This window comes from Leptinotarsa decemlineata, unplaced genomic scaffold (genome assembly GCF_025532065.1).
Source record: "Leptinotarsa decemlineata unplaced genomic scaffold, Ldec_3_MD MMD2_tig00026328_RagTag_RagTag, whole genome shotgun sequence".
Lineage (NCBI taxonomy): Eukaryota > Metazoa > Arthropoda > Insecta > Coleoptera > Chrysomelidae > Leptinotarsa > Leptinotarsa decemlineata.
Genome location: NW_027412688.1, coordinates 7,348,410 through 7,372,568, shown reverse-complemented (window position 1 = coordinate 7,372,568; position 24,159 = coordinate 7,348,410). Strand labels below are relative to the sequence as shown.

At 38.7% G+C, this 24,159-nt stretch overlaps 1 protein-coding gene across 1 annotated transcript in view; it reads right to left on the bottom strand.

Moving 5' to 3' along the window:
* Positions 1–24,159, bottom strand: part of stum (mechanosensory transduction mediator stumble) — a 124,224-nt gene that overhangs the window by 73,916 nt on the left and 26,149 nt on the right. The window contains exons 2-4 of the mRNA XM_074181982.1: positions 20,200–20,439; positions 13,621–14,066; positions 6,964–8,470 (exon numbers count right to left, since the gene is read on the bottom strand). Coding sequence (XP_074038083.1) covers positions 6,964–8,470; positions 13,621–14,066; positions 20,200–20,357 — 2,111 coding nt within the window. The 5' untranslated portion in view covers positions 20,358–20,439. The remainder of the gene's footprint in view (positions 1–6,963; positions 8,471–13,620; positions 14,067–20,199; positions 20,440–24,159) is intronic.

Here is a 24,159-nt window from a genome sequence, read left to right as displayed (position 1 = left end):
AGCTTCCACATCATGATGAAATGTGTATTCTAATCAGTTCTCAAAGCTATAAACAAAATTTATGTAATTAAAGTAAATATAAAGTCATGAAATTTTGAAACTTTTTTCCATTAAAAACGTACTTCGAATTTTTATGAATACACTGAACGTGATTTGATGAAAATAAATTAATAACACCCTCCATAATAATAATCATACAAGGTAGCTTCATTTGTTGGACTGATACATCAAACTATTCTACAGTGTTTTGTATATCGAGTGGTCCAACAAAAAGTATGCACCTTGCTTTTCCCTTTTTTTTTGTAACTTAACGCAAAAATGCTCGGACAGGTCAATTTTGCTTTTGAGGGGAACACATTTTAGATCTATTTTTCTACCTGTGCCTTCAACCCCCTAGCGAGGGTGAGTAACAACCTTAAAATTTTAAATAGAAAGTGGAGTCGAGTGATATATCATTTGAAAGGGCACAAAATTCTCTTTCCAATGATACCTAATTTGTTGTATTTACTTGAATAGTTATAAAAAAAGCAAGAACATTTACTCGATATTTTTTATGTTAATGAAAATTCGGAAAAAAACGGCATTTTTATCACTACTACATTCCTCAATTTCTCTCGTGCGTTTTTTGGTTCAAATAACAGCAGCAGATAAGTGTACAAAAAGAATTTAGGCAAACGTTCATTGATTCAGTTCGGTTGCTTTTGAAATTATTTCAACTTTACTGTAAAAATGGATTATTCCATTCCTGAACGAGTTGAAATTGTTAAACTTTATTATCAACATAATAGTTGTGCTAGACTCACTGCTCGCCTCTTTAATAACAGTCATCCCGGGGAAAATGTGAATGATTCGTACGTTGCCAAGTTAGTCCAAAAGTTTGTCGATACTGGATCTGTCTGTAATGTGAAACACCAGCCACGGAAACCGATCAGAAATGAAGCAGTGGAAGTCGCTGTTTTGGGACATGTTGAATTGGATCATACTCAAAGTACCCGTCAGCTTGCTGCAGCCTCAGGTGTCTCCCGTTCATCCATAATACGAATATTAAAAGCCTATAAATTTAATTTGTACAAAATTAAATTAGTACAGGAACTCAATGAAGATGATCCTGATAGAAGGCTGCAATTTTGTGAACAACTGAGCCAGCTACTAATTGATGATCCGCACCTATCATTCAACACGTGCTTTTCCAATGAGAGTACTTTTTTTTTAATGGAGCTGTGAATAGGCATAATTGCCGTTACTGGGATGACAGTAACCCACACTTATTCCGAGAGGTCCACACCCAGTACCCTCAAAAAATCAATGTCTGGTGTGGCATATTAGGTAGTCATATCGTAGGGCCACTTTTTATTGCTGGGAATTTAACTGGTGAGGTCTACGTGAACATGTTTGAAGATACAATTGATCCTCTCAAAACAGAAATAATTGAAAATGACCAAAATCATGATGATGATCGGCTTCATTTTCAGCAAGATGGAGAACCTCCTCACTATGTTGCTCCGGTAAGAGAGTTTTTAGATGACTGGTTTCCTGGACGGTGGATTGGAAGGAGAGGCCCCATCGAATGGCCTGCCAGGTCACCTGATTTATCACCTTTAGACTTTTTCCTTTGTGGTCTTTCGAAAAATAAATGTTTTGCTACGCAGCCCGAGTCCATAGAAGATCTTCGCCAACGAATTACAGCAGAGTGCAGAAGTATAACACCTGATATGCTACAGAATGTTAGGAATAGATTTGAACAAAATCTGTATTATTGTATGGAAGCAAATGTGTCACATTTTCAGCACTTGCTGAAGTAGGATTCTACTAAATCAATTACACATTTCAAAGTACTGGGATGTAGTTGTTTTTCTTCATAATACCTACATGTTTGAGTGAAATACAACAAATTGGGTATCATTGGAAAGAGAATTTTGTGCCCTATCAAATGATATATCACTCGATCCCACTTTCCATTTAAAATTTCAGGGTTGTTACTCACCCTCGCTAGGTGAAGGCACAGGTAGAAAAATACATCTAAAATGTGTCCCCCTCAAAAGCAAAATTGACCTGTTCAAGCATTTTTACAAAAAAAGGAGAAAAGCAAGGTGCATACTTTTCGTTGGACCACTCTGTATAACAATAGGTTATTACAAAACCTAATCAGATAAATAATTAAATATAGTAAAACAAGAGTATTTTGACGTTTGTTTGAAGGTGGTTGACAATGTTTCGTGGTGCATTTCATCAGTTCGGACTTGCGTTGTTTAATACAGTGTGGTTCTTAACCGGTGGTCCGCGGACCACTGGTGGTCCCTGGAAGCATCCCAGGCGGTCCGCAGAGCCATCCTAATAAATATATTAGATGTTTAAAGAAACGTTACTATTTTCTCTAGAACTTGAAACGACGTCGCAAGGTGCAGATGTTATGGATGCAATAAATCAATATATGGAGAAACATGGACTTATATGGGAACAGCTTGCGGGGTTTTGTACGGACAGTGCTTCTGCTATGCTTGATTCTCGCTCCGGTCTTGCAGCATTGATGAAAACCAAAAATCCGTTTGCAATTACGACGCACTGCTTTATTCATCGTCAAGCACTAGCTGCCAAGACGCTTCCAGAATGCTTTGCTTTGACGATGAAAATAGCTATAAAAGTAGTAAATTTCATTAAAAAGAACGCACTCAATACTCGTCTCTTCAAACAATCGTGTTCTAATATAAACTTTGAACATAAAACTTTGCTTTTCCACACGGACGTGCGTTGGCTTTCCAAAGAAAACATGTTGAGGTACGAACTAAGAGAGGAAGAAAAAATATTTTAACTAACAAGGAAAACAAAGAGTTGTTTGATCAGTTCTGCGAGTCCAAATTTCAAATACATTTTGCTCATTTGGTAAATTTTTTTGCGCAAATGAATAAATTAAACCTTCTACTGGAAGTGTCGGGAAATTTGAATTTGCAAGGCATGAGAAATATTTCTGCTTATGAAGATAAAATATGTGCGTTTATCGCTAAAATCGAGCTATGGATCAACAAGGTCGAAAGTAATAACTTTTCTGTGTTTGATAAGCTCAATCAAATTATTGATGGACCGAGTGCTGAAATAAAAGGAAAAATACAAAAGAACATATTACATTTAATAAACTTGAAAATTGAATTCAGTCACTATTTTCCCGACATAAAAGTATTCAAAAACTGATCCACAACCCATTGTAAACGTTTCTGAGGTGCCTGATAATGTTCAAGAAGATGTAATTGATATGCTACATGACAGCAACTCAAAATATACATTCGAATCAGGAATTAATCTTGAAGAATTTTGGAGCCAGAAGGCAATTTTTTTGCCAAAACTTCGAAACATTACTATTCGTTACCTAACTTTATTTTCTTTGTCATATCTATGTTTTCGGCGCTTCTGATTTTCAAAAATAAGCACCGAAATCGGTTGGATGCCACTGCTGATATGCGTTTAAGTTTAAGTAACACTGAACCAAAGATTCAGAATTCAGTAAAGAGTATGCAGTCACAAAAATCGCATTCATTTATAATGCAATTTTTGTTACAGGTACAGGTTTTACCTAATGATTGAACGACATTAAATAACTTTATGCGTATTTTATTTATAGATGAATTAGAAACACCATTCCATTTATTTACTGTACTGTACTGTATTTATTTGTAGTTATCGTAAGGTACTTTATATTAACTACAAACTAATTAACGAACTTGGTGTTCCATGGCTTGACAGAAATTTTGTCAAATGGTCCCGCGTGACTATAAGGTTAAGAACCACTGGTCTAATATGATACAAATTGATTTGAAATCCCTGGAAGAATCTGTGAAAAATTAAAAATTGCCATTCTTAGACGTATTGGTAAAGAGGACAGACCTAAATGCTTTTTTTTGTAAATAGTCTTTTTCTTGATCTGATGATTATGGTTGTTCTATAGTTGTAAGTGTAATTTTCAATGTGGAGGCATATGGTCAATGGCCTGTTTGAAAAGGTTTTCATCAATGATGTGATATATCATGTTCGGGTTGAAGTTGTTGTTTACTGAAATTTGTTCAAATTCAATTCCTTATTAAATCCACTTTGGACATTGGGATACTGGTAACTCTGTGGATAATGCTATGGGGAGCTACTAAGTTATGATGATGATGGCGATTAGAATGGTTATTGGGTTGGTTTGTGGTGATTTGTGAATTCATGTTTGTTGTTGATTTTTGTAATTAGGAGGTCTTAAAAGTTTTTCGATTTATTTATTTCTAGTTTTACTGCGAATTTAACGTTTTCGTTAATAAATTTTTGGAAAATTGGATGTTGCTAAACAGTTTTTTCATAATTATCCATGATAATTTCAGAGAGGAGGTGGCTCACAGGATTATACCCCTTACGAAGCCTTCTTTGTGCATGTTTTCAATAATATCACACATTGGTTCTTAGTATAGGACGACGCCAGCCCAAAATCCACACCAATCAGTGACTTTTTCGAAATACATTGGACACTCTTGGATTTCATGTGGATTGGTATAGTACAAAATTCGACAATTTTGTTTGAACACTGAAGATGAAGATGATTTTTTGATGAAAATTAGGGTCAATTGCCAACTGCTCCAGAGCCCATTCGCTGAATGGGCTCGTCGTTGTCTATGATCGTTTACCTTCAGTTCCTGGGTCAGTTGAATTTTGTACAGGTGCAGGCCCAAGTGACGATGGAAAATTCGCCAAATTGTGGTCTGCGAGAGGCCGACGCGAAATCGACTGCTTCGGATTATCCTGCACACTCTCACAGACAGCGGCAATGTTTTCGGCAGATCTTGCGTTTCGTCAACGTACGGGTGTTGGTCGATCGCTTACTGAACCAGTAGAGGAACTGCAGCAAATTTGGAATACTGCAGGTAAGTTGGAATACCGTGGATACCTAATTATTATAAGTGCCATCTGTGTTTTCTTCTTGTAAAGTTATCTCACACGCCATACGGAGCTAATGAGCTTTAAAAACCTACCGCCATCTTGACATTCCGGGGCCAGCCTCGTAGAAGCGAAACGTCCAATTTCAAACTTTTTTCAGTAAGAAAGCAATCATTGATAATCATTTACAATGATACATGAAATCTTTATTGTTATTTAAACTGATAAGAGACCTTTTCAGTTAATGGTTTTACTTTTATTTTGATAATATTTCTGAAATTGAAAATGTGATATGAAATTTTAGGTTAGGATGTCATGTTGTTAATTTGGAATACCGAAAGTGAGTATAATTTGGGATATTCCATCTGTGATTATTGTAACTGATTATTACTTAATAATTATATTAGTGTAAGCTATTTTGTTATAAAAATTATCACCAAGAGAACTGAAAACTATAAAAATGTTACAAATATAAGAAATGCATTACATGGTGAAGAAAAGTGTTAGCAAAGTCAAAGAAAAAAAAGGTGATCATAATTTGGAATAATATATTCCAAATTATCTGCACCATAAGTCAAATGAAGCTTTTGGAGTTTTTTAGGTTAATTAAAATATTGATAATGTTCTTAATTTTTGTTTTGTTTAATGTATTTTTTATTGGGCTAAGCCATTTTCTTCTCTACTTATTCCCAAAAAACAAACCAGTATTCCAAATTTACTGCAGTTCCTCTAGACTCAAATTTATTCACCACATTGCAAATAGACTTCTCGGTAGGTCGATTATGGTGACCGTGAAACGGACCAAGCGCGCGGCACGTTGCTCGAACAAAACATCCATTTTGATAAAACAATTTTATCATTTTGACGTGTTATTGAATGCCTAATGCGCCCATGGTGATTTGGCAAAACAGACTGAATAAATTACAAATGACAGATGAAGCTACATTTGTCAAATATAGCTTCAACAAGATAACCCTCATCAATTGTCAATGTTCGGAAATCCCCGTTGGAAAGAAAACCCTATATAAACCTTAAATTACAAAGATCAATCTAGTCACTGAATGAAGATCTGCTCCAGATCTCAGCAGTTGTACTGGCTAAGTCATCAATGGAACTTTTGAACCCTTCTTCCACGTATGCACAAAAGAAACAAACGGTAGCTTTAAAGACTCTTTTAAAAAGGCGCCGTCTATGAAATCGACAGAAGACTTCAACCACGTATATCAATGATGAACAAGGCGTTATGAAATTGAGAAGATCAGGTAAGAATCATTTCTTTTAATCAAATTATTCAGTTGGAGTACATAGAACATCTCCTCATCATCGAATAAATATCCATGAATTGATTTATCTTATTCCACATAGGTGAATGGTTTGTTCTTATGGTTGGTTTTCTGACCACCTTGTTCAGGATCAAAAACCAAAGTTAGCTCATCAGCTTCAGCAGATCCTTTGGTTTGAGCAAGATACATAGAATATCCCTGGTGTGATCATTTGGACTCCTTCCTCATGTAAAATATTTAAACAATGTTAGTTGGCACTTCAGTTATCAATGTTTTGTTTACATTCTGTAATAAATTGATATTGAATGTAATTTTTCTAGCTTATGTAACATAAATTCTAGATTTCAAAATACGTGCAACAGATTTCGATTCTTGCACCATCTATCAACATGTGTACAAAGTTTGGTTAATCTCATTTCTCGCATCGATAGTTTTCGACAAGACAAAAGCGAATCAGTATAAACATCTGGGTTTCTATGCATCTTTGCTAAAACGGTTAGTCTTTATGCAAAGCTAAAACCATCAACTATTACCACCTCAGTATTATTCCAAGAATGAATTCTATCAATAGAAATTTTCTCAACTGTTCACTTTTTCCGATTCCGCTGACTCATGCCGCGAATAGACACAACCTCACTTATACTTTTGTTTACCGTTTCAGAAATAGCGTGAAGCTAATCTTCCACTTTAACGACTTCAGCGAAGGTTGATTTCTTTGCCGATAAATAACCTTGGAACGAACTCCGGATAATCTTTCAATCACGCATCCACTCGAACTTACCTCGGTCTTTCATTAACACCATTCGTAGCGCTGACTGGTAGTCTGATGTTGCCGCTTTGCACCTCGACATCGGATGGTTTCTCTCTAACGGTTATCCTGATAGGTTCCACGTCAGATGCGATGACGGTCCTGGATTTTTGCAGCGTTTCGGACATGGTGTGCTCTGGAGTGATCAGCTTCTGCATGTGCTTCTGCACCTCCATTTCTAAAGCTTTGGAGCTCATCACATGAGAAACGTTGTTCGTATGGTTGTTACTGTGGTTGCTATTCTGGTGTACTACTTCCTTTTGGCCTCCAACAGACTGGATGTAGGGTTCCACTGTTGGCAGAGCTGTGGTTGCATTTTTAGTGTCCAGAGCTGGATTGGTACTGCTTTTATTGGCTTCTTTAGCTACGGAGATGATGATGCTAGCAGCTGGTGATGGCTTGGAGAAGCCGTGGTCCTTCATTACTGTTTGGGAATCTAGGACAGTGTCGTTCATTTTGTTGATGGCGTTCGAAACGCTTGTAGCGCTCAACACCCTCCCGTCTACCATTGGAGAGATTGGTTTCGACCCTTCATAGTGGTGCGGAAAGTTCAAATTCGTATCTATCTTTAATGGTTGCGCTACAGTTGAAGTTGTGCTCGAAACTACAGTTGTTGTTGAAGGCAACTGCTCTGGTTTCTGGTCTGCTTTCTTGAAAACTACGTCTTTATCATTGGAAGAACTCTTGTCCGAAAGTACCTTGTCGGATTCAATAATATCGTTGTTACTAGTAATTTTTTCCGCAGACTCCTCGGCTGTATCATTATTTGATATATCAATTTTTGACTTATCTATTTCCACACTACTTTTATTGTCGCTGGTTCCAACAGGGATATTATTATTTTTACCATTTTTGCTGTCTTTTTGACCATTCACGGCTTTTCCAGGATCATTTGCAGTTTTCTTCGCAACCTGTGTTTTATTTGTGGTATTACTCACTGAACTGTCACTAGTAGATGCATAGTTATTTCCGTAGTTTCCTGTTTTCGGCAAAAGATTTGGCCTAGAGTTAGTTCGTATTTTACTTACACTGTGTTTTCTGTTCAGAGTCTTCGATTTATTTTTAGACGCGTCTGTATCATCGGACTGTTCACTAACAACATGATTTTTAGGAGGCACTTGAGGTTTTACTTTTTTGAAAGAGTTGACTTTAGCTTGAACTTTTCCGTATTTTGTTACAGGAATTCTAGAAGGGGACGTGGGGGTTTTAGTGGGACTGGGTTCTCTGCTGTGATTCCTGGATTGATTCCTGGATGCGTTTTGGGACGAATTTCTGGATCGGTTGCCTGTAGGGGTTTTAGACACGGGGGGTTTCCCTGAAGTTTGCCCAGTATCGGGATGAATTCCGTCTCTCGAAGGCGAACCTTTTCTACTGGAGGTTGTTTCCCTCGACGGCGAAACCTTTCTACTTGGAGGCGTGCTGTGACTCTTTGGAATCCTTGAAGGGGAAGACATTGATTGGCTAGGTTCTGGAGAACTACCTGCAAATAAAATATCTAAGATACATAATATGAATTTTTTACTTTATTCAACTTGAACGAAGTCAAGATTTTATATTTCATCATTGAGATTTCTGGTACACAAACGCACGAAGATATCCATAGGAGAAACTATACATTTGAAGTTTCTAAGGCTTCAATTAGCTTAACTGCTTCGTCTCCGAGATTAATTTAAATTGTTTGGAAAAAACAGCAATTACAAATAACTTTGTCTGTGGAGCATATGTGGCTTAAGGGCAATGTCGGAGGACAGTGGGACGCACATAGGGTCTTCCAAGGATTATTCTCAGAAGGTATTAAGCTAATTAAGGCTACGGTTAAATTATAACCTTCTAAGTCTGAATATTAGTAAAACAAAATTTCTAACTTTCTCTTCACTACAAAATGATCAGCCGGAAAAAATTCTTTGAGTATACATCAAACAGGGTGTGAAACACAAAATTGCTCTTGTCCATTGATAGAAAGGTTGATAATTATAAAATATCTAGGTATTATGATAGAGCAGCATCTCAGATAGATGGGACTCCCACTCTGATTACGTAGTGAAAAGACTCAGAATGCTAATGGAAAGCTTTTATCAATTACGAGATATCTTGGATAAAAGAAATATTTTTATATTATATAAATCTCTAGAGGAATCTGTCCTGATATATTGCATAAATGCTTGGGGTGGAATGTATAATAAAACAATAAAACGACTTCAAACAACACAGAACACTTTAATGAAAATTATATTGAAGAAACCTAGGTTATTCTCAACACATCAGCTATACAGGGTGAAACTGAATAAGTGTTAAACATTTAAGGAGGTGATTCCTCATCGAAAAAAAGATCTTTCATATAAAGAAACTTCATTGGATCATCCCTTGTTAAGATACAGCCCCTTGAAGGAAGTACATGAAATTTGTATAACAATTTTTTTCTTCAATATTACCAAAAAGACACTTAGCCAGTAATTTATTTGGTTTACACCATGGTTGTAAGGGGTGGAAAACGCAACTCCTAAAATTTATTTCCAATGTAACTTTTTGTCTTATCATTTGTTTACCATTTGAAAATCAATTTCCAATAGCCTGTTTCATTTTGAACAAAAAATGTCTCCTGGGTTTTTTACCCAAAATAAACCAGTTCGCAGCAAAAAATTATTTTACGAACAACTAGAGATATACATCGTCATAAATGCGAACTGGATTTATTGTTATTTTGTAGTTAGTAATGTTAAACGATTAAAGGGTAATAAACAAAACTGATTTATTAATAACAAAACACACAACATGTAGAAATCATAGTAAATGTTTAATATGTCTACCTTCAGACATTACGCATGCGTCTAGACGTCGGCGCATTGAGCCACGTATTCGTTCAAATATTCCTGAAGTCTCTCTGATTACCCTGCACGCATCGATGATGCGGTTTCTTAGGTCCTCTACATCGCGAACAGGAGTACGATAAACTAAATGCCGTAAATGGCCCCAAATAAAGAAATCGAGAGGATTGAGATTCGTGGATCGAGCGGGCCAGTTCTGTGGTCCTCCTCGACCTATCCACTGATTTGCATATGTTTCAGTTGAATGCTGACGTTCTACTTGACTAAAATGGGCGGGAGCCCCATCATGCATAAAAAACATATCCCTTATGGCTCCCAAAGGAACTTCCTTCAGCAGTACTGGATGCACTGCTCTTAAAAATTGAACGTATGCCTCACCATTTGATCGAGGATGCCCAATTAAATCATTCCCAATAACTCCGAGCCACACGTTAAGAGAAAACTATTCTTGATGGTTAGTTTCGACAATAGCGTGAGGGTTTTCATCAGCCCATATGTGGTAATTATGAAAATTAAGAATTTTGTCCCGAGAAAAACTACATTCGTCTGTGAATTCTATCGTCTTCATGAAGTCACAATTTCTTCTAATCATTTCCAGCATCCAATTGCAAAATTCAAGACGGTTCGGAAAGTCTCGCGGTAACAGTGCCTGTACTCGTTGCAGATGGTAAGGGTGTAAGAGTTGTTCCTTTAAAATTCGAAATACCGTCATATGATCAACATTTAGCTGAAAAGCAATATTTCTGGTACTGTTAGTAAGTTGTTCTTCAATCAAATTAAGTACTGCTTCCACAAGCTGTGGTGTTCGTACTTCTCGATGGTGACCACAATCCTGCGTTCTTTTGTCGAACGAACCATATTCTCGTAATCGCTGATGAAGTCGAGCAAATATTCTATGTGAAGGATGCTGCTGTTGAGAATACATTTCAACATATCTTCTAGAAGCTTCTAACCCATTCCCCTGCGACAGACCGTAAACGTAATGCATATCAGCCATTTCCTCATTGGTGTATTGCATATGCCATTTTAATAACAAGTGAATTATTAAAGTAACAAATTAAGAACAGAACAACTACAGACAATTAGTATAAATTCAATTTTGAAAATTCACAAACTGGCAGCGTCATACCAATTTAATTGTAACTATCGCTAATAGCGACCTACTAGATAGATTAGTTTCGTATTTTAGCATTTATGACGATGTATCTCTGTAGTTGTTCCTAAAATAATTGTTTGCTGCGAACTGGTTTATTTTGGGCAAAAAACTCGAGAGACGTTTGTTTCAAAAACAAACAGGACTACGAAAAAAATCTTGCTGAAAAATATACAAGATTTGTTGAGGATCTATCTATCAGAATATCCAAATTCAGAAAGAGTCATACACAAAGATTTATATTCTATTTCGGACCTAAACTATACAATATGTTACCGCTAAAAGTTAAGCATATAACAAAAATGGCGAACTACAAGCAAAACCTTAAAAGTTTCATTCTCGAAAACAATACACTAAATTTAATTTTCAACTGATACACACTCCTCTATTACTCTATAACTTATTACTTATTCTTTCTTATTTTCTCTTTCCCATTATCCTAACCAACCTAACTAATATAAAGTAATTCTTATGATAAATTTCGAATTCATCTACTCAATATTATCATTATTATTTTTCGAAACTCGTACTGTATAAAAAAGTAAATTGAGATACCCAAATGAAAGAATGGAACATTACGATACCAGCATGCATTGCTTAGGTATGTTCTATGTTTTCTTTGTGTTTACGATTTATTTTTTTATAGTAGATATTGTGTGGTCACGTGGATCTACACTGCAATAATAATACCTATTTTAACGTATGGAGCCATTGCATGGGAACCGAAAGTTATACAAGCAACGGCCGTCCAAAAATTATATCAAATACAGCGACTGGCTTGTTTAAACATCACAGGAGCCATAAGAACCACACCAACCGCGGCGATGGAATTAATTACCTACGGGTCTGACCACTCTGGACCTGTACGTTAACGCTAGTTGCACACACACCGATTTTGGACGGCCGACTTTGTACCGGTCGTCCAAATTCCAATAGTGAACCACATGTGGGAACGGGACCTGGCACACGCGCCGACCGGTGATCGTCACCGGTAAAATACCGGTGAGCAGCCGTTCACTACCACTGTATCGCCAGCAGTACCGAGAAGTACCGACAGTACCGACCATTCCAGTCTCGAATGCTCGGTGAAATTGTAGTTACTACGCATTAACTTCGTTTTGGCAGTGCGTGCTAATTACGACAACAAAGAAACTGATTGTTTGACCGATAAAAATCCGGTGAATGTGCAAGCACCCAGTACCAATAAAATATCGGCCGATTTTATACTGGCCGTCCAAAATCGGTGTGTGTGCAACTAGCGTAAGGAGGTTGCGTTGACTTCGAAGTAGGAATGGGTCAATTGAGGCTAAGCCTATGGCGAGAAGCGCTTACTGCGCAACCTGTGCTGCAGGCAACCAGTGATGCAATTGAACCCAGGTTTGTGTTTAATAAACCCTACAAAATACTACAATGCTACAAATGCAATACGCATATATACATACGGCTCGAAAACCAAAAAAAGGCTCAGGATGTGGAGTGTACTACAGATCACTAAGCCTAAGGATTAGGTGGGAAATGGGAAAAAATACCAGCGTGGTCCAAACAGAACTGGCTGGTATCTCAATCGCAACAAAAGAAATAACCAGGAAAGGAATTTCTGACAAAAACATAACAATCTGCACTGACATCAGACAAGCCCCATTAGCCTTGAACAGATAACGTGTTACCTCAGGGCTAGTACTAGAGTGCCCCAAGATTTAGCCAAAGCCTTGGTAGATAATAATATTATTCTGAGGTGAGTTAAAGGGCACGACAGGAGTAAATGTAATCGCATTGCCGACTCTTCAGCCAAGGAAGCGGCTGGACTAAGAACTTTAGGACCCAGTGGCACCAACGCCCTGATGACTTCGACAATTGCGCAACTAGCCAAAGGTTACACATAAGCCCAATCCCTGAAGAGATGGAATAGAATCAAAGGATGCAATTTTGCCAGGGCAACCCTGGGCGACCCCGAGAAGCTAGCGCCGAAGAAATATCTGGCGATGACCAGGAAAAATCTACGCTTAACAGAAGGATTTCTGACTGGCCACTGTCAACTAAGGAAACACCTCCATAACATGCAGGATGTATCAACAGGAAGATGAGACTGTCAGGCATGTCCTATGCGAGTGCCCGGAGTTATCGTCAATAAGAGAGTGTGTATTCGGCGAGTCTTGGCCTACACCTGCCGATATAAAGGAGATGTCTCCAAGTGACCTGTCCACCTTCCTGGAAAGGACAGGATGGACCTAGGACCTAGGAGGACAACTCCTCGGGAGGATTAACAATGGTTCACATGTGGCCTAAGTGCTATGGGCTTACACTCACTCTCCCTTCTCTACAGATACAGAACTATGTCTGTGAATGGTATGGTCAGTCAAAACAACACTGTCTGGTGTTGAATGTTACTTTGCTTTTTGGCCTAAATTTCATCTAGAACAATATCTTTCTCAACCCCTTGCGGTTTCGTGAACTGTCTATGAAAGTCTAATAAAAAGGTGTTACTGAAATCATAAATTTATATTATTCATTGAACTGCATTTTAAAATTTGAACCCTACGAGACACTCTGTGTCAGCAAGTTACTCTTATGATGATCCATGAAATCTCATGAAATCAAAATTATCATTATCATAATCAATGCAGTCGTTTCGAAACTGAAACTGGAACTCACCAATAATAGGAGAAAGTCTCTGAAATGCCGGTTTCTTGCTGTATGTCCTTTTGGAAGCCACAGGCGGTTTGTTTCCATTTTTATCCGCTTGTAGATCCGTTAAACTTTGGCTCAACTTGTTCGAGATTTTTCTCTTTGTCGGCGAAGAATTGTAGTGGTAGACTTTCTCCCCGAAAGCGCCATTGCTAGGTCTCCTTTTGAGTTTCGGGATCTTGGAGGAATGTCTTGGAGATAAATCGGTGGGAGTGAGTCTGGCATCCTCGGGTGGTGTGGGTGAGATCGAAGGAGAAACATGTCTGGAGCCTCTTGGGTTGAAACCGCGTCCTTTAAAGGGGCTCACTCTGCCTGTACTTGGAGAGGAGCTTCTGGAGAGTAATTTGGTAGGGTCTACATCTCCTATGACCGCAAAAGATTGATTTTTGTGTCTTCTGGTAGATGGGGTAAGCCTGCAAATAATTGGAGAGGGTGAAACTGGTTTCAACGGAGGCAGTTAGTGAGCATGCATTTGAAATTCTCATTTGGAAAATGAAACTAGCAAGAGCGGGTTTTGAAGAATGTCTACATTTCTTTTTTTTATTTTGTTTATTTTTTGAAACTAGTGACAAGCAACAAAGCATCCGCGATCCAACACCAAACAACGCTGTTTCGACTAGTCATAGGTATCATTGGTAGAGCTGAGCTGAACCACGAATGCATTGGTGAAGTCACCTGTCCTTGAAGGACACACCTAGGGGAGGAAAGACAATATCATCTCCCCTTGCGGAGACACCATCTACGGGAGCAAAAAAATACCCAATTCACGGATATCAAAGCCAAGCTTTGGCATTGACTGGCGAACTAGATTCGTCCTCTGTTTTCCACTGCATTTTTCACTACCCAGAATCAGAGCCCAAATTCTAGACCTACGGAAGATCGGAACGACATTTTCTGGATCATGAATGCTTCTTTTGGTTTTTGCTAATTGCCTTGCAGTAAAAGCTACAGTGCAAAACAGCAGTCCATGTTGTTGCTTGGTTTTGCAAGAGATCAACTTCGGACTGCTGCTCCCATAGAGGGCGTATCCATAAAAGGATATGTCATCGTCTTTTCTTTTTTTCTGCTGTGTTGGGATAAGATGTATAGGAGAAACATCAACATTCTTCAATGGAAATAAGATATATTTTGTGTCTATTGAAGTGATGCTGATTGGTTTCGAGTATTTCCTAAAATATTTACCTCGATAGTTCCAGGAAGCTAAATTAGAAAACAGGAATCATTGTACAATAAAAGTATTCTACAGAACTGAGTGTATATGCATTATTCAACATTCATATATAATTCAATGCGGCAAGCTGATATGGATTTGAATGAATTTCAAGCACTTGATGATACCTGAGAAGGGTTTGAATGAAAATGTATGTGTGTTTCGCTTCTTTTGGAGTTGTACATCGCATGTGGCTGCTCATCGTTTTGAGGTTCAACTCAGTACAGCTCGAACTTCACTGTTTGAAAACTCTCTCATTCGGAGAACTGCATTCGTTTAAAATAAACCCCCTGAGAACGTTTTTCCAAATATATTTAATCTCCAGCGTTTCAAGTCCAATTTGAATCGCTACTTTCGCACTGGCACCGCACTTGGAGCGCCTTGAGGACTCTCCTGTAGTGCTTGTGTTTTGTCCTCAAAAAAAATATACTGACTGGGACAACGTCTTCAGTTCAATCGGGATGGAGCCCAGCTCCCCTACTCTTTCAGCTGATTATTGTCGAAGAAGGACAAATGGGTTCATGACTGAGGGGATGGCGGTATGAAGTCCTCAGACATCAGTACCGCCCTTCACGAGGTACCCCCACCTGGCTGGGGTGGGATGGATGAAAAAAATGTTCATCTTTTAACGGGGGACATGGGGGCCTCATTCGACAGAGTGTCGGGCCTTCTATATCGGGAGGGGTCGTCTAGAGCATAGTCTATAGCTTCCGTAACTAACGGATTTTCGTGAGTTTCCGCACTTTCGAAAACTCGCCGATTCCTCGACTGAATGGACTGCCGAACGGAAGGCAGCTGCAAATCTCTGCGGATGACGTCATTCCGCACGAAGCAAGGAGCATTCACAATCATCCTAATTGACTTGTTTTTGTAATCTCTCCAAGATGGAGATGTTGGACGGAGCCGCTTGTCCCCAGCATACATGATGACAGACTTGAACATCGTGTTGTAGATGGTAATCTTGTTTTTCAGACTCATTTTTTATTTTCTATTGATCAGAGGGTACGGACTTGCGATCCGACCCTCGATCCTAGATTTAACGTACAAGAGTTCAGTCCTATTATACCTAGTGGGGAGTGGTGTAGGTAAGATGTCCAAGGGAATACCCACCCCTGATTGGTGCACTTATGCCAAGTTGATTTGATTGGTGCGCTTTGTTGATATGTGTTCTGCCAGTGGGATGTCGAACGGAATTGCATTCAATTGATTACTGGCCTTCTTGAGTACAGGATGCCACGTTCTGTTGATATTCTTGTGATAGTGTGTGGTAATGCACTACTGTAGTACACAACACAGCAATTTCTTCGTATTTCATTACGTGCTTTGTTTCTGCTGGAGCATGTTCTCCTACTGCTGATTTCTCCAGTTAAATGGGGCGTCAGGCGCTTGTGCTCTTGATGCTGCATTCGATTGTTCCGATATAAACTGAGCGATAGGAACAGAGAACTGTGATCTGTGGCTATCAACAAAAATCCAACAAACTGAAACCATTAACACAACATATACAACAACTGCCACTTTCTTTAAATGTGATACCTCACTTCCCAGGTCTTTCTGGAAAGATAGTACATATCGGTTCTGAATTCAACTCCTGAACGGTTCTCAAAACTCAAAATGATCTGAGATCTGGATTGACACAACAAAGCAAGCAAATGATGAAATAAATCAGTGCTTTTGTGGAGATGGTGAACATATGATGAATTAGGACAACGCCAAAATTCTGATGACATAAGTTGAAAAAATTAAGAAAAAGCTTGTATAATGTTGAACGAAAAAGAAAATATGTAGGTCTTTCATGGCTACCTCTCATGAGATAGGAAGCTGAACTGAAAAAATTTCATATCAACATTCAGTGTGTGTATGCATAATCTTCCATTTGCTTTTGAAAGGTTTCAATGACAGTACTTTTAATGTCGGTAGCCGGTTGAGTTGGGTGGATGGTTAGCTCCACTCACTCATTCGACCGAACCGGTGGTTCGAAAAGAAAGGCCGGACGATCAATTTTCACTTCCTATCGTCCAACACGTGCTAGGAATCACATGTTAAAAGGTAAGACCTCGTTAGTTATTAGCTCGTACAGATTTTCACTTTTAAAAGTTGTCCTCCACAGGAGTGCGACGGCTGGTTAACGGAAAAACAGATTTTAAACAGATTTCTTAATCAGATTTTATATTTGTATACGATTTCGATCAGTTTTTTTTCAGGATTCGAAAAAGTGAACAAAGAAACGTCATCCAAAAGAAGCATATTCCCATTGGAAAGTCATATATTTGTTCGAAGTTTATAGACAAAATTATTATTGAGCAATATTGACAAGTCCGATGAACCCAACTGAATGTTTTTTCTAATTCCAATGGAGTGAAAACCTAGGAATGCCAAATATGTCTTGTGGTACAGTACCACTGATTTTTTTGCTATTTATAAATGACCTTGATGAAGATGTGAAAGATGGAAAGGTTTACATGATTCCTCAATTTTGATATCTGACCCTAACAGAGATGAACTAGTAGCTACAACAAAAAATATAATAAATCAATTCGACCAGTGGTGTCAGGAAGAGCCATCAATCACATTTCAAAGTAGCTCCAAGTTTTTGGGTACAATCGTTTACGAAAACCTCAAATTGGATGACTATGTTCCACCTTGAATAAGCGCTTCTTTGCGTTGAGAAATTCAAAAAGATGTTTAAATGAAGAAGATCTCATGAGCGTTTACTATGCATTGGTATATTCTTCTATTAGTCATAATATTTTCAGAAACTACACCTCACGATTTGATGTGAGGTGTAGTTTTTGAAATTACTATGGATCTTCATCAATTAACGGCCGAATCAATCAGAAAAAAAAGTCATAATATTATAGTCTATGGTCCCGCTACTGGCAGCAGCAGAGTCTTCATAGCACAGAAAAGAATTATACGATTGATATTCCACTTGATTTTTTCGAGAATCTTGCAGAGATATTATCAAAGAAAAGAGAATATTGACATTCACGAGTATCTATTTGCCTAAATTTTCAATATCTGTCCGTCCCGTCAAAGAAACGGGGTGAGTGGCGGGGGGTCACTGTCTCTCTCTTATGGGTGTTTGACAGTCCTCCGGTGCAGACCACACGGCACTCACCCAGTAAAGTTATCGGTCAACTACCCTATCCCGCATCTGCGGGTAACAGGCGTTGGCCGATTTCAAGCTAAATGTGTGGTAGAGGTGTCTCGCAAGAGCCCTCGGCGGTTACTCATCCAACGCTGGAAAGGTAGCTTTCCTAACATGAGTGCCCCTTGGGGTAACGTAAGGGTATGCGGTGCAGACCACACGGCGTACACCCAAAAGTCGTTGATGAACCGCCCTATCCCGCACCTATACGGGTAATGGGCGCGACATCTTCGACATATGATGTGTGGTAGAGGATGCTCGTGAGAGTCCTCGACGGTTACTCATCAAACGTTGGAAAGGGTACTTTCCTAACATGAGTTCTAGGGGGGAGGTGAGTGCCCGCTCGCGGCTGGAGGCTAGTGAGCCTCATCTCCAACTGGCGTTGGCCTCTTAGGGGCAGCGGCTCCGCTAGCGGGTAAAGGGATACAGGGCTGCGGTAATCCATTCATGGGTGCATTGCAGCCCCATTATGAGGCACTGGACGGCCTATGCTGTTCCGTGATCCTCGCCTGCTTCTGTACGGATCCAAGCGTTCGAGGTGTCGGGGCTTGCGGTCCTTCTGGGCTCTAGTATCCGAGTCTAGCCTTGGAGGGCACCAAGGCAGACGCTTGAGGTGTCGGAACCCGGATGGACGGAGCTACTAGTATCCGAGCTTAGGACCCCGGCCGGCCACTTCCGGGACCATATTCCCAATTGATTTGGCATGGCTGGCGGGGGCAGGTGTGCGACGCGAGCACTCTCTGGCGAAAGAAGAGCTTAGTTAACTTGTACGAACGTTCGGTCGAACGCTGCCGATGGTCCTGTCTCTTGGTTAGCCACACTAAGTAGATGTAAGGAAGCAATTCCGGGTTCGGTGAGCGGGAGGAAGCCCTGCGAAATCCTGTTGGTGTGGGGTGAGGGGCGGTACCCGCAAGGATTTCCCGAAAATCCACCCCTCCACGCCCGATCGCATCCAACGCCAGGGTACGTCTGGGGGGCCTAACCGGCCCCCTAGGCCCCCGGTGCGGTCGTAACTATGACTCTCTTAATGTAAAGAGTAAAAAATCCCCAAAATATGCTGCGGCGAACTTTTTCAACATGCTACATGATGACTTGAAGAATGAGCCAAACCTGTTCAGATTCAAAACAAAATTGTTATCAGTTATCTAGGCCATTTTATAGTATTTCCTAATTCATTTCGAACTGTCAATAAACAGTGTACTGTGTACTTACTATCTACTTTCAGTGTTGCTTGGTTTGAAAATGTTTTTTAAAGTGTTTCATTGTTTTATTGTTTGAACATTGTTCTGTTTTTGACTTATAAATGCAATGTAAATTGGTGTATGATCAATAAATGTCTATCTATCTATCTATTTACCTATCTAACTATCTATCATTCAGACACTATTTCAACTTTCAGTGGCGTGGAGATGCCAGTAAAAAACGCCACTCTCTGCAAGGGAGTGATGTTTTGGTTATGAATTTAAGAATAATAATGATGATATTTGCCTAATTCGATGAATTAGAATGCGTCATATCGAGAATAAAATACATAAATATCAAAAATTGGTTCCATTAAAACAAAAATTGACGTAATTCTCGAAACTTTTTATCACACCGGGGAGTTACAGGGGAGGTTGAATAAGAACACCGTGTATAACTCAACTATCCTAGAGAACAGTATTTGTAAATTGTTTGTCGTGTATTTGTATCTTAACAAATACTTTTTTTTTAAATACGTATACAATCATTTTAAAAATCAGCCATGATTTGTAGACAATTGTATCTTGAAACCGATATGAATTGAATTTCGAATTGTTTTTGAAACTCATCTTTTCGTATCATTTATTTCTTCGTACTTCGCACATTTGAGTAGAACACAAATCAAAAATTATAAATTTTCACGACAGTAAATAACAATAAATAACCAAAATGCTATTTTCCAGATGTGTTGGCTATAGGCAAGTTTTTACGTCTGATGTTTCGTCTACAACTGCGGTACAAATTATCAAAGACAATGAGGCAACGGAAGCTGTATTCCATTCCTCTAGTTCTATTCGTCTCCACAGCCAACAAAACCGGAAAATGACTTCGACACAGTGAGGGATATTCAAACGTCTAACACTCGTGATGAAATGCATGTGAATTTCATAAAATAGGCATGACTATATACAATAATATCTTCATTTGATTCATCCACACTCACCTGTATGGTTCCGGTGCAGTCGGAGGATCCGGAGGATGTAGATTATTACTAGGCAAAACGGTGAAAGCTCCTGGTGACAAATAGTGCAGCTGTAAGTCCTCTTCAAAATCTCTTCCAGCTCTAGGTTGAGCAAGCTGTCGATGTTCCGGAGATCGCATCTTTCAAAACAAAAATCAGGGAACTGGGTTTGACATCCTTGTGGGTTCATTCCAGCTGGGTTGGTCACACCACGGTCAGCAACTTCAAGAAAACAAATACTATCGTCATGAAATAGTACTATATAAAACATTAAATAATGAAACAACCGAAAGGGATGCCGATAGTTTAGATTCGTATCTATCTTCATTAGTTGCGCTACAGTGGAAGTTTTGCTCGGAACTACAGTTGTTGAAAACAGCTGCTTCCCTTTCTGGTCTGCTTTCGTGAAAACTACATGAGAAAAACACCCTGTTTGAATTCAATACTATTGTTCATACTACTATCGTTTCATAGATTAATTGGCTGTGTCGTTATTTGAAATATCAATTTGTGACTTGTTCATTTCCACACAAAACAAATACCGTCGTCATGGAACAGTAATATATGACACAAAATAATGAAATAATTGAAAGGGATACCGATAGTAGGTTGAGTTAGGTTAGGTCTAAAGTGAGTGGGTCTATTCGACCCTCCACCGCAACCCACAAGGGTTTATAGTGGTTCACACCTATTCACACTAGACCAAATAAACCCAGCTTCTTAACGAAGCCGATTAGTTTATATGGTGAGTGGTCTTTCAGGTCAGATGGTGAGAGTACGGCTCTGCCGAACTCTCAAAACCTGTTTCGGTCCCCAGCGGGGCAGGCACAAAGTATATGCTCTGCTGTTTCATCATTTTCCAAACAGAGGCGATACACACTGTCTTCCAACAGTCCGAGTCTCTGCATGTCTCGTAGTTCAACCCTACTGTAGTCCAACAACTGTTTGGTTTCAAGCTTCGAAGGGTGAATAAACGCCATGGAGTGAGCCAATCCTGGAAGATTCTGCCAGAAGTGCATAAATTTTCTTGCCATCCAGGTGTCCAATGTTTGTTTGGCAGAGCCTAAAGCGATGCCAATAGCAGGTTCTGGTCCAATGGAGCTGCTTGCAGTACCCTCCTTTGCAGGGGAGTCAGCAACTTCATTGCCTTCTAGGCCAGTATGGCCAGGAATCCAGACCAGAGACAATCTGTTGAGTCTTCCTATCGAGGAGAGTCGTTTTTGGCAGTTTGCTACCAATTTAGACGTTGCTCGGTGGGAGCCAAGAGCTTCCAACGCTGCTTGACTGTTCGAGAATATTTTATTGACTTGTGTATGAGGTTTGATTTATCCAATCTCTACGCACACAATTCAATAGCATAAATTTCCGCTTGAAATACAGTCGGATAAGTTCCTAGGCAGGTATATATCTTTGCTCTTAATATTTCATTCTCCCGGAAGATCCAGTCCTCTCTACTCGGGAATAGTACTTTATAAGGCAGTTAGTAATTGACAGTTGGAGGCATAAAGTCAGAGGTCATTTCTAGAATGCTGTTACTTCCAGTGTCAACCAACAGTCTGTTGCACTCTGCTTCGAATTGATTTGTGCAATTGGCAATGTGCACAAGTCTAACCTCTCTTCAAAGAATGTGGAGAGGAGGTAGATCTAGAAGAATATCCATGGCCTCTGACGTTGTGGTACTGATGACACCACTGATAGCCAGACAAGCTGGTCTCTGTAAGCCGATAGTAGATAACTGATAGTACTTAAGGTTAGGTTTGCAGTGGGTGAATCTGTTCTCCCCTTCCCTACAACCCAAGATGGTTTATTACGAATGACATGAAAGTAACTCAGGAAGTTGATAATATAGCCTACTCAGAACACTATTTTGATAACCATAGCCGATGACCAGAGAACTCATTGTACAGAACTACAATAACTCATAGAATTGGGTATTCTTACCTCAGTCTCAACATACTTCTACCAATTATTACTGTATGTTGAAATGTACTCAAATTATTTCACGACAGTGACTGAGAATAACCATAATTCCAGAAGCCCCGAATCAACATGTTTAATGTTATTCCTGGAAACACTAAAAACATTGCATTATCAGTTGATAAAATATTTGTGAAACATGTTTCTCACTGTATTTTGGTTTTTAAACTTTTAACAATCATGATGATGCAATAAACAACATATACAGAGTGTCTATCATTAACATAAAGTCGATGATTTCCGATAATTGAAAATCTAAACCCTTCAAGAGCATCATTCTTTGCACTAGGCTGAAACGGACAACAAGCCACAGGTTTGTCATCTCCCCATCCGCCTATGAACGAGGTAACCAACCGCATATCCGAAATTTGACCAATTCCTCGTATATGGAAAGAAAACTTCTCACATATAGTCAGTGAGCATACTTGAAGACTGGCTATAAATCAATTTTTTATTGTTCAAGATTAGCTGTAAGCGAGATCTTCGAGAAAATTTTGATGGAATTTTGGAGGTTTTATTTAGAGGATGGAGTGAAGAGACGCCTGAAGAAGCTACTGTATAGCAAAACACGTGTTGCGTTTTTGTGAAACTGTTCAGTGAAAATCTCACAATAAAGTGTTTCTTGAATACGTTATGGATTTTCATCGATTCTATCACATAATATCTCAAGAAAGCCCCTACGGGTTTTTTTGACCATTTGGTATTAGAAACTGATTCTACGATGTGTTTTGATAATACAAAACATATGTTTAGATCAAAAGGATTATATTTTTAGGAGTGAAAAATTTTTGGGAAAGAAAGTTTTGGCTTTCTACAGCTTCATCTGGATACAATAAAATATGTAGATCATGCAAAGAAACAGCTACTTTCATATAAACATTGAATTACACGAAAGAAAAAAAAAACAAAAATTCTTACCAAACAAATACTTTATATTAACACTGAATTGTACAAAAACACTTTTCTCTACTCAGTTTGTATCCCAAGCATTCGTTATGGAATTGAAGATATCATTCTCAGGATTCCTACACAATATAATCAATGAAAGCTAAAAAATATATATGGAACACTGATGTCATTCTCACTGATAGACATCAATGTTTCGCCGTAAGACACTTGCCTTAGGGCTCTTCAGTACCAATCTGGACAATAAGAAAAAAATACACAATTCATTCATAAATTACGATTTTATGTCACGAAATAAGTTTGATCTATTCATGTCATCGATTTACTTTCTTCTTTTCTTTGGAAAATTCCCACATTTTTTGTATCAAAATTGAGTAGTAGAAAACCAAAAACTTTCTTTCCCACAAAACATATTGTTTTTCAATGAATGTTTAAACACAACAGAGCAGAAAATATACTTGAAATCGGTTACAAATGAATAGTCTGAGAACGACAAAATCAACTTCAAAAATCAACAATCAAGCTGTTGTTGCTGAAGAAGAAAATTTGGTAATAATAGAAATAAGAACGAAAGTAATAGAAAATGGTTAATCTCCTAAGGAGGATGAGAATTTCATCAGCGAAAATAATTAGTAACATACAACAATGGCTGAAAAATCTCGGGACTGACACATAAATTTGTGAGTTATTGTGCTAAGAGTGGCGCTATTTTTGTCAATATCAAAACAATGAATCAAAAACAATTTCTTGTTTTAATTTTACACTGCTTCTTGATGGGATAAAATACCGTTCAAGCGAAGCAAGAGCTTAAAAGGTGTTATAAGGATTCCGCTCCATCAGAAACAACACTTTAAACGTTGATTTGCTGACTTCAAACGTGGTCGTAGAGACACCGATGATGTAGAATGCAGTGGACGTCCAAATGAGGAAGTTACACCAGAGAACATACAAAAATGCAGAAAATCGTTTTGAATGATCGAGAAGTGAAGTTGCGTGAGTTAGCTGACATTATAAAGTTATCAAAAAAACCTGTTGGCTTTATATTGCATGAGCATTTGA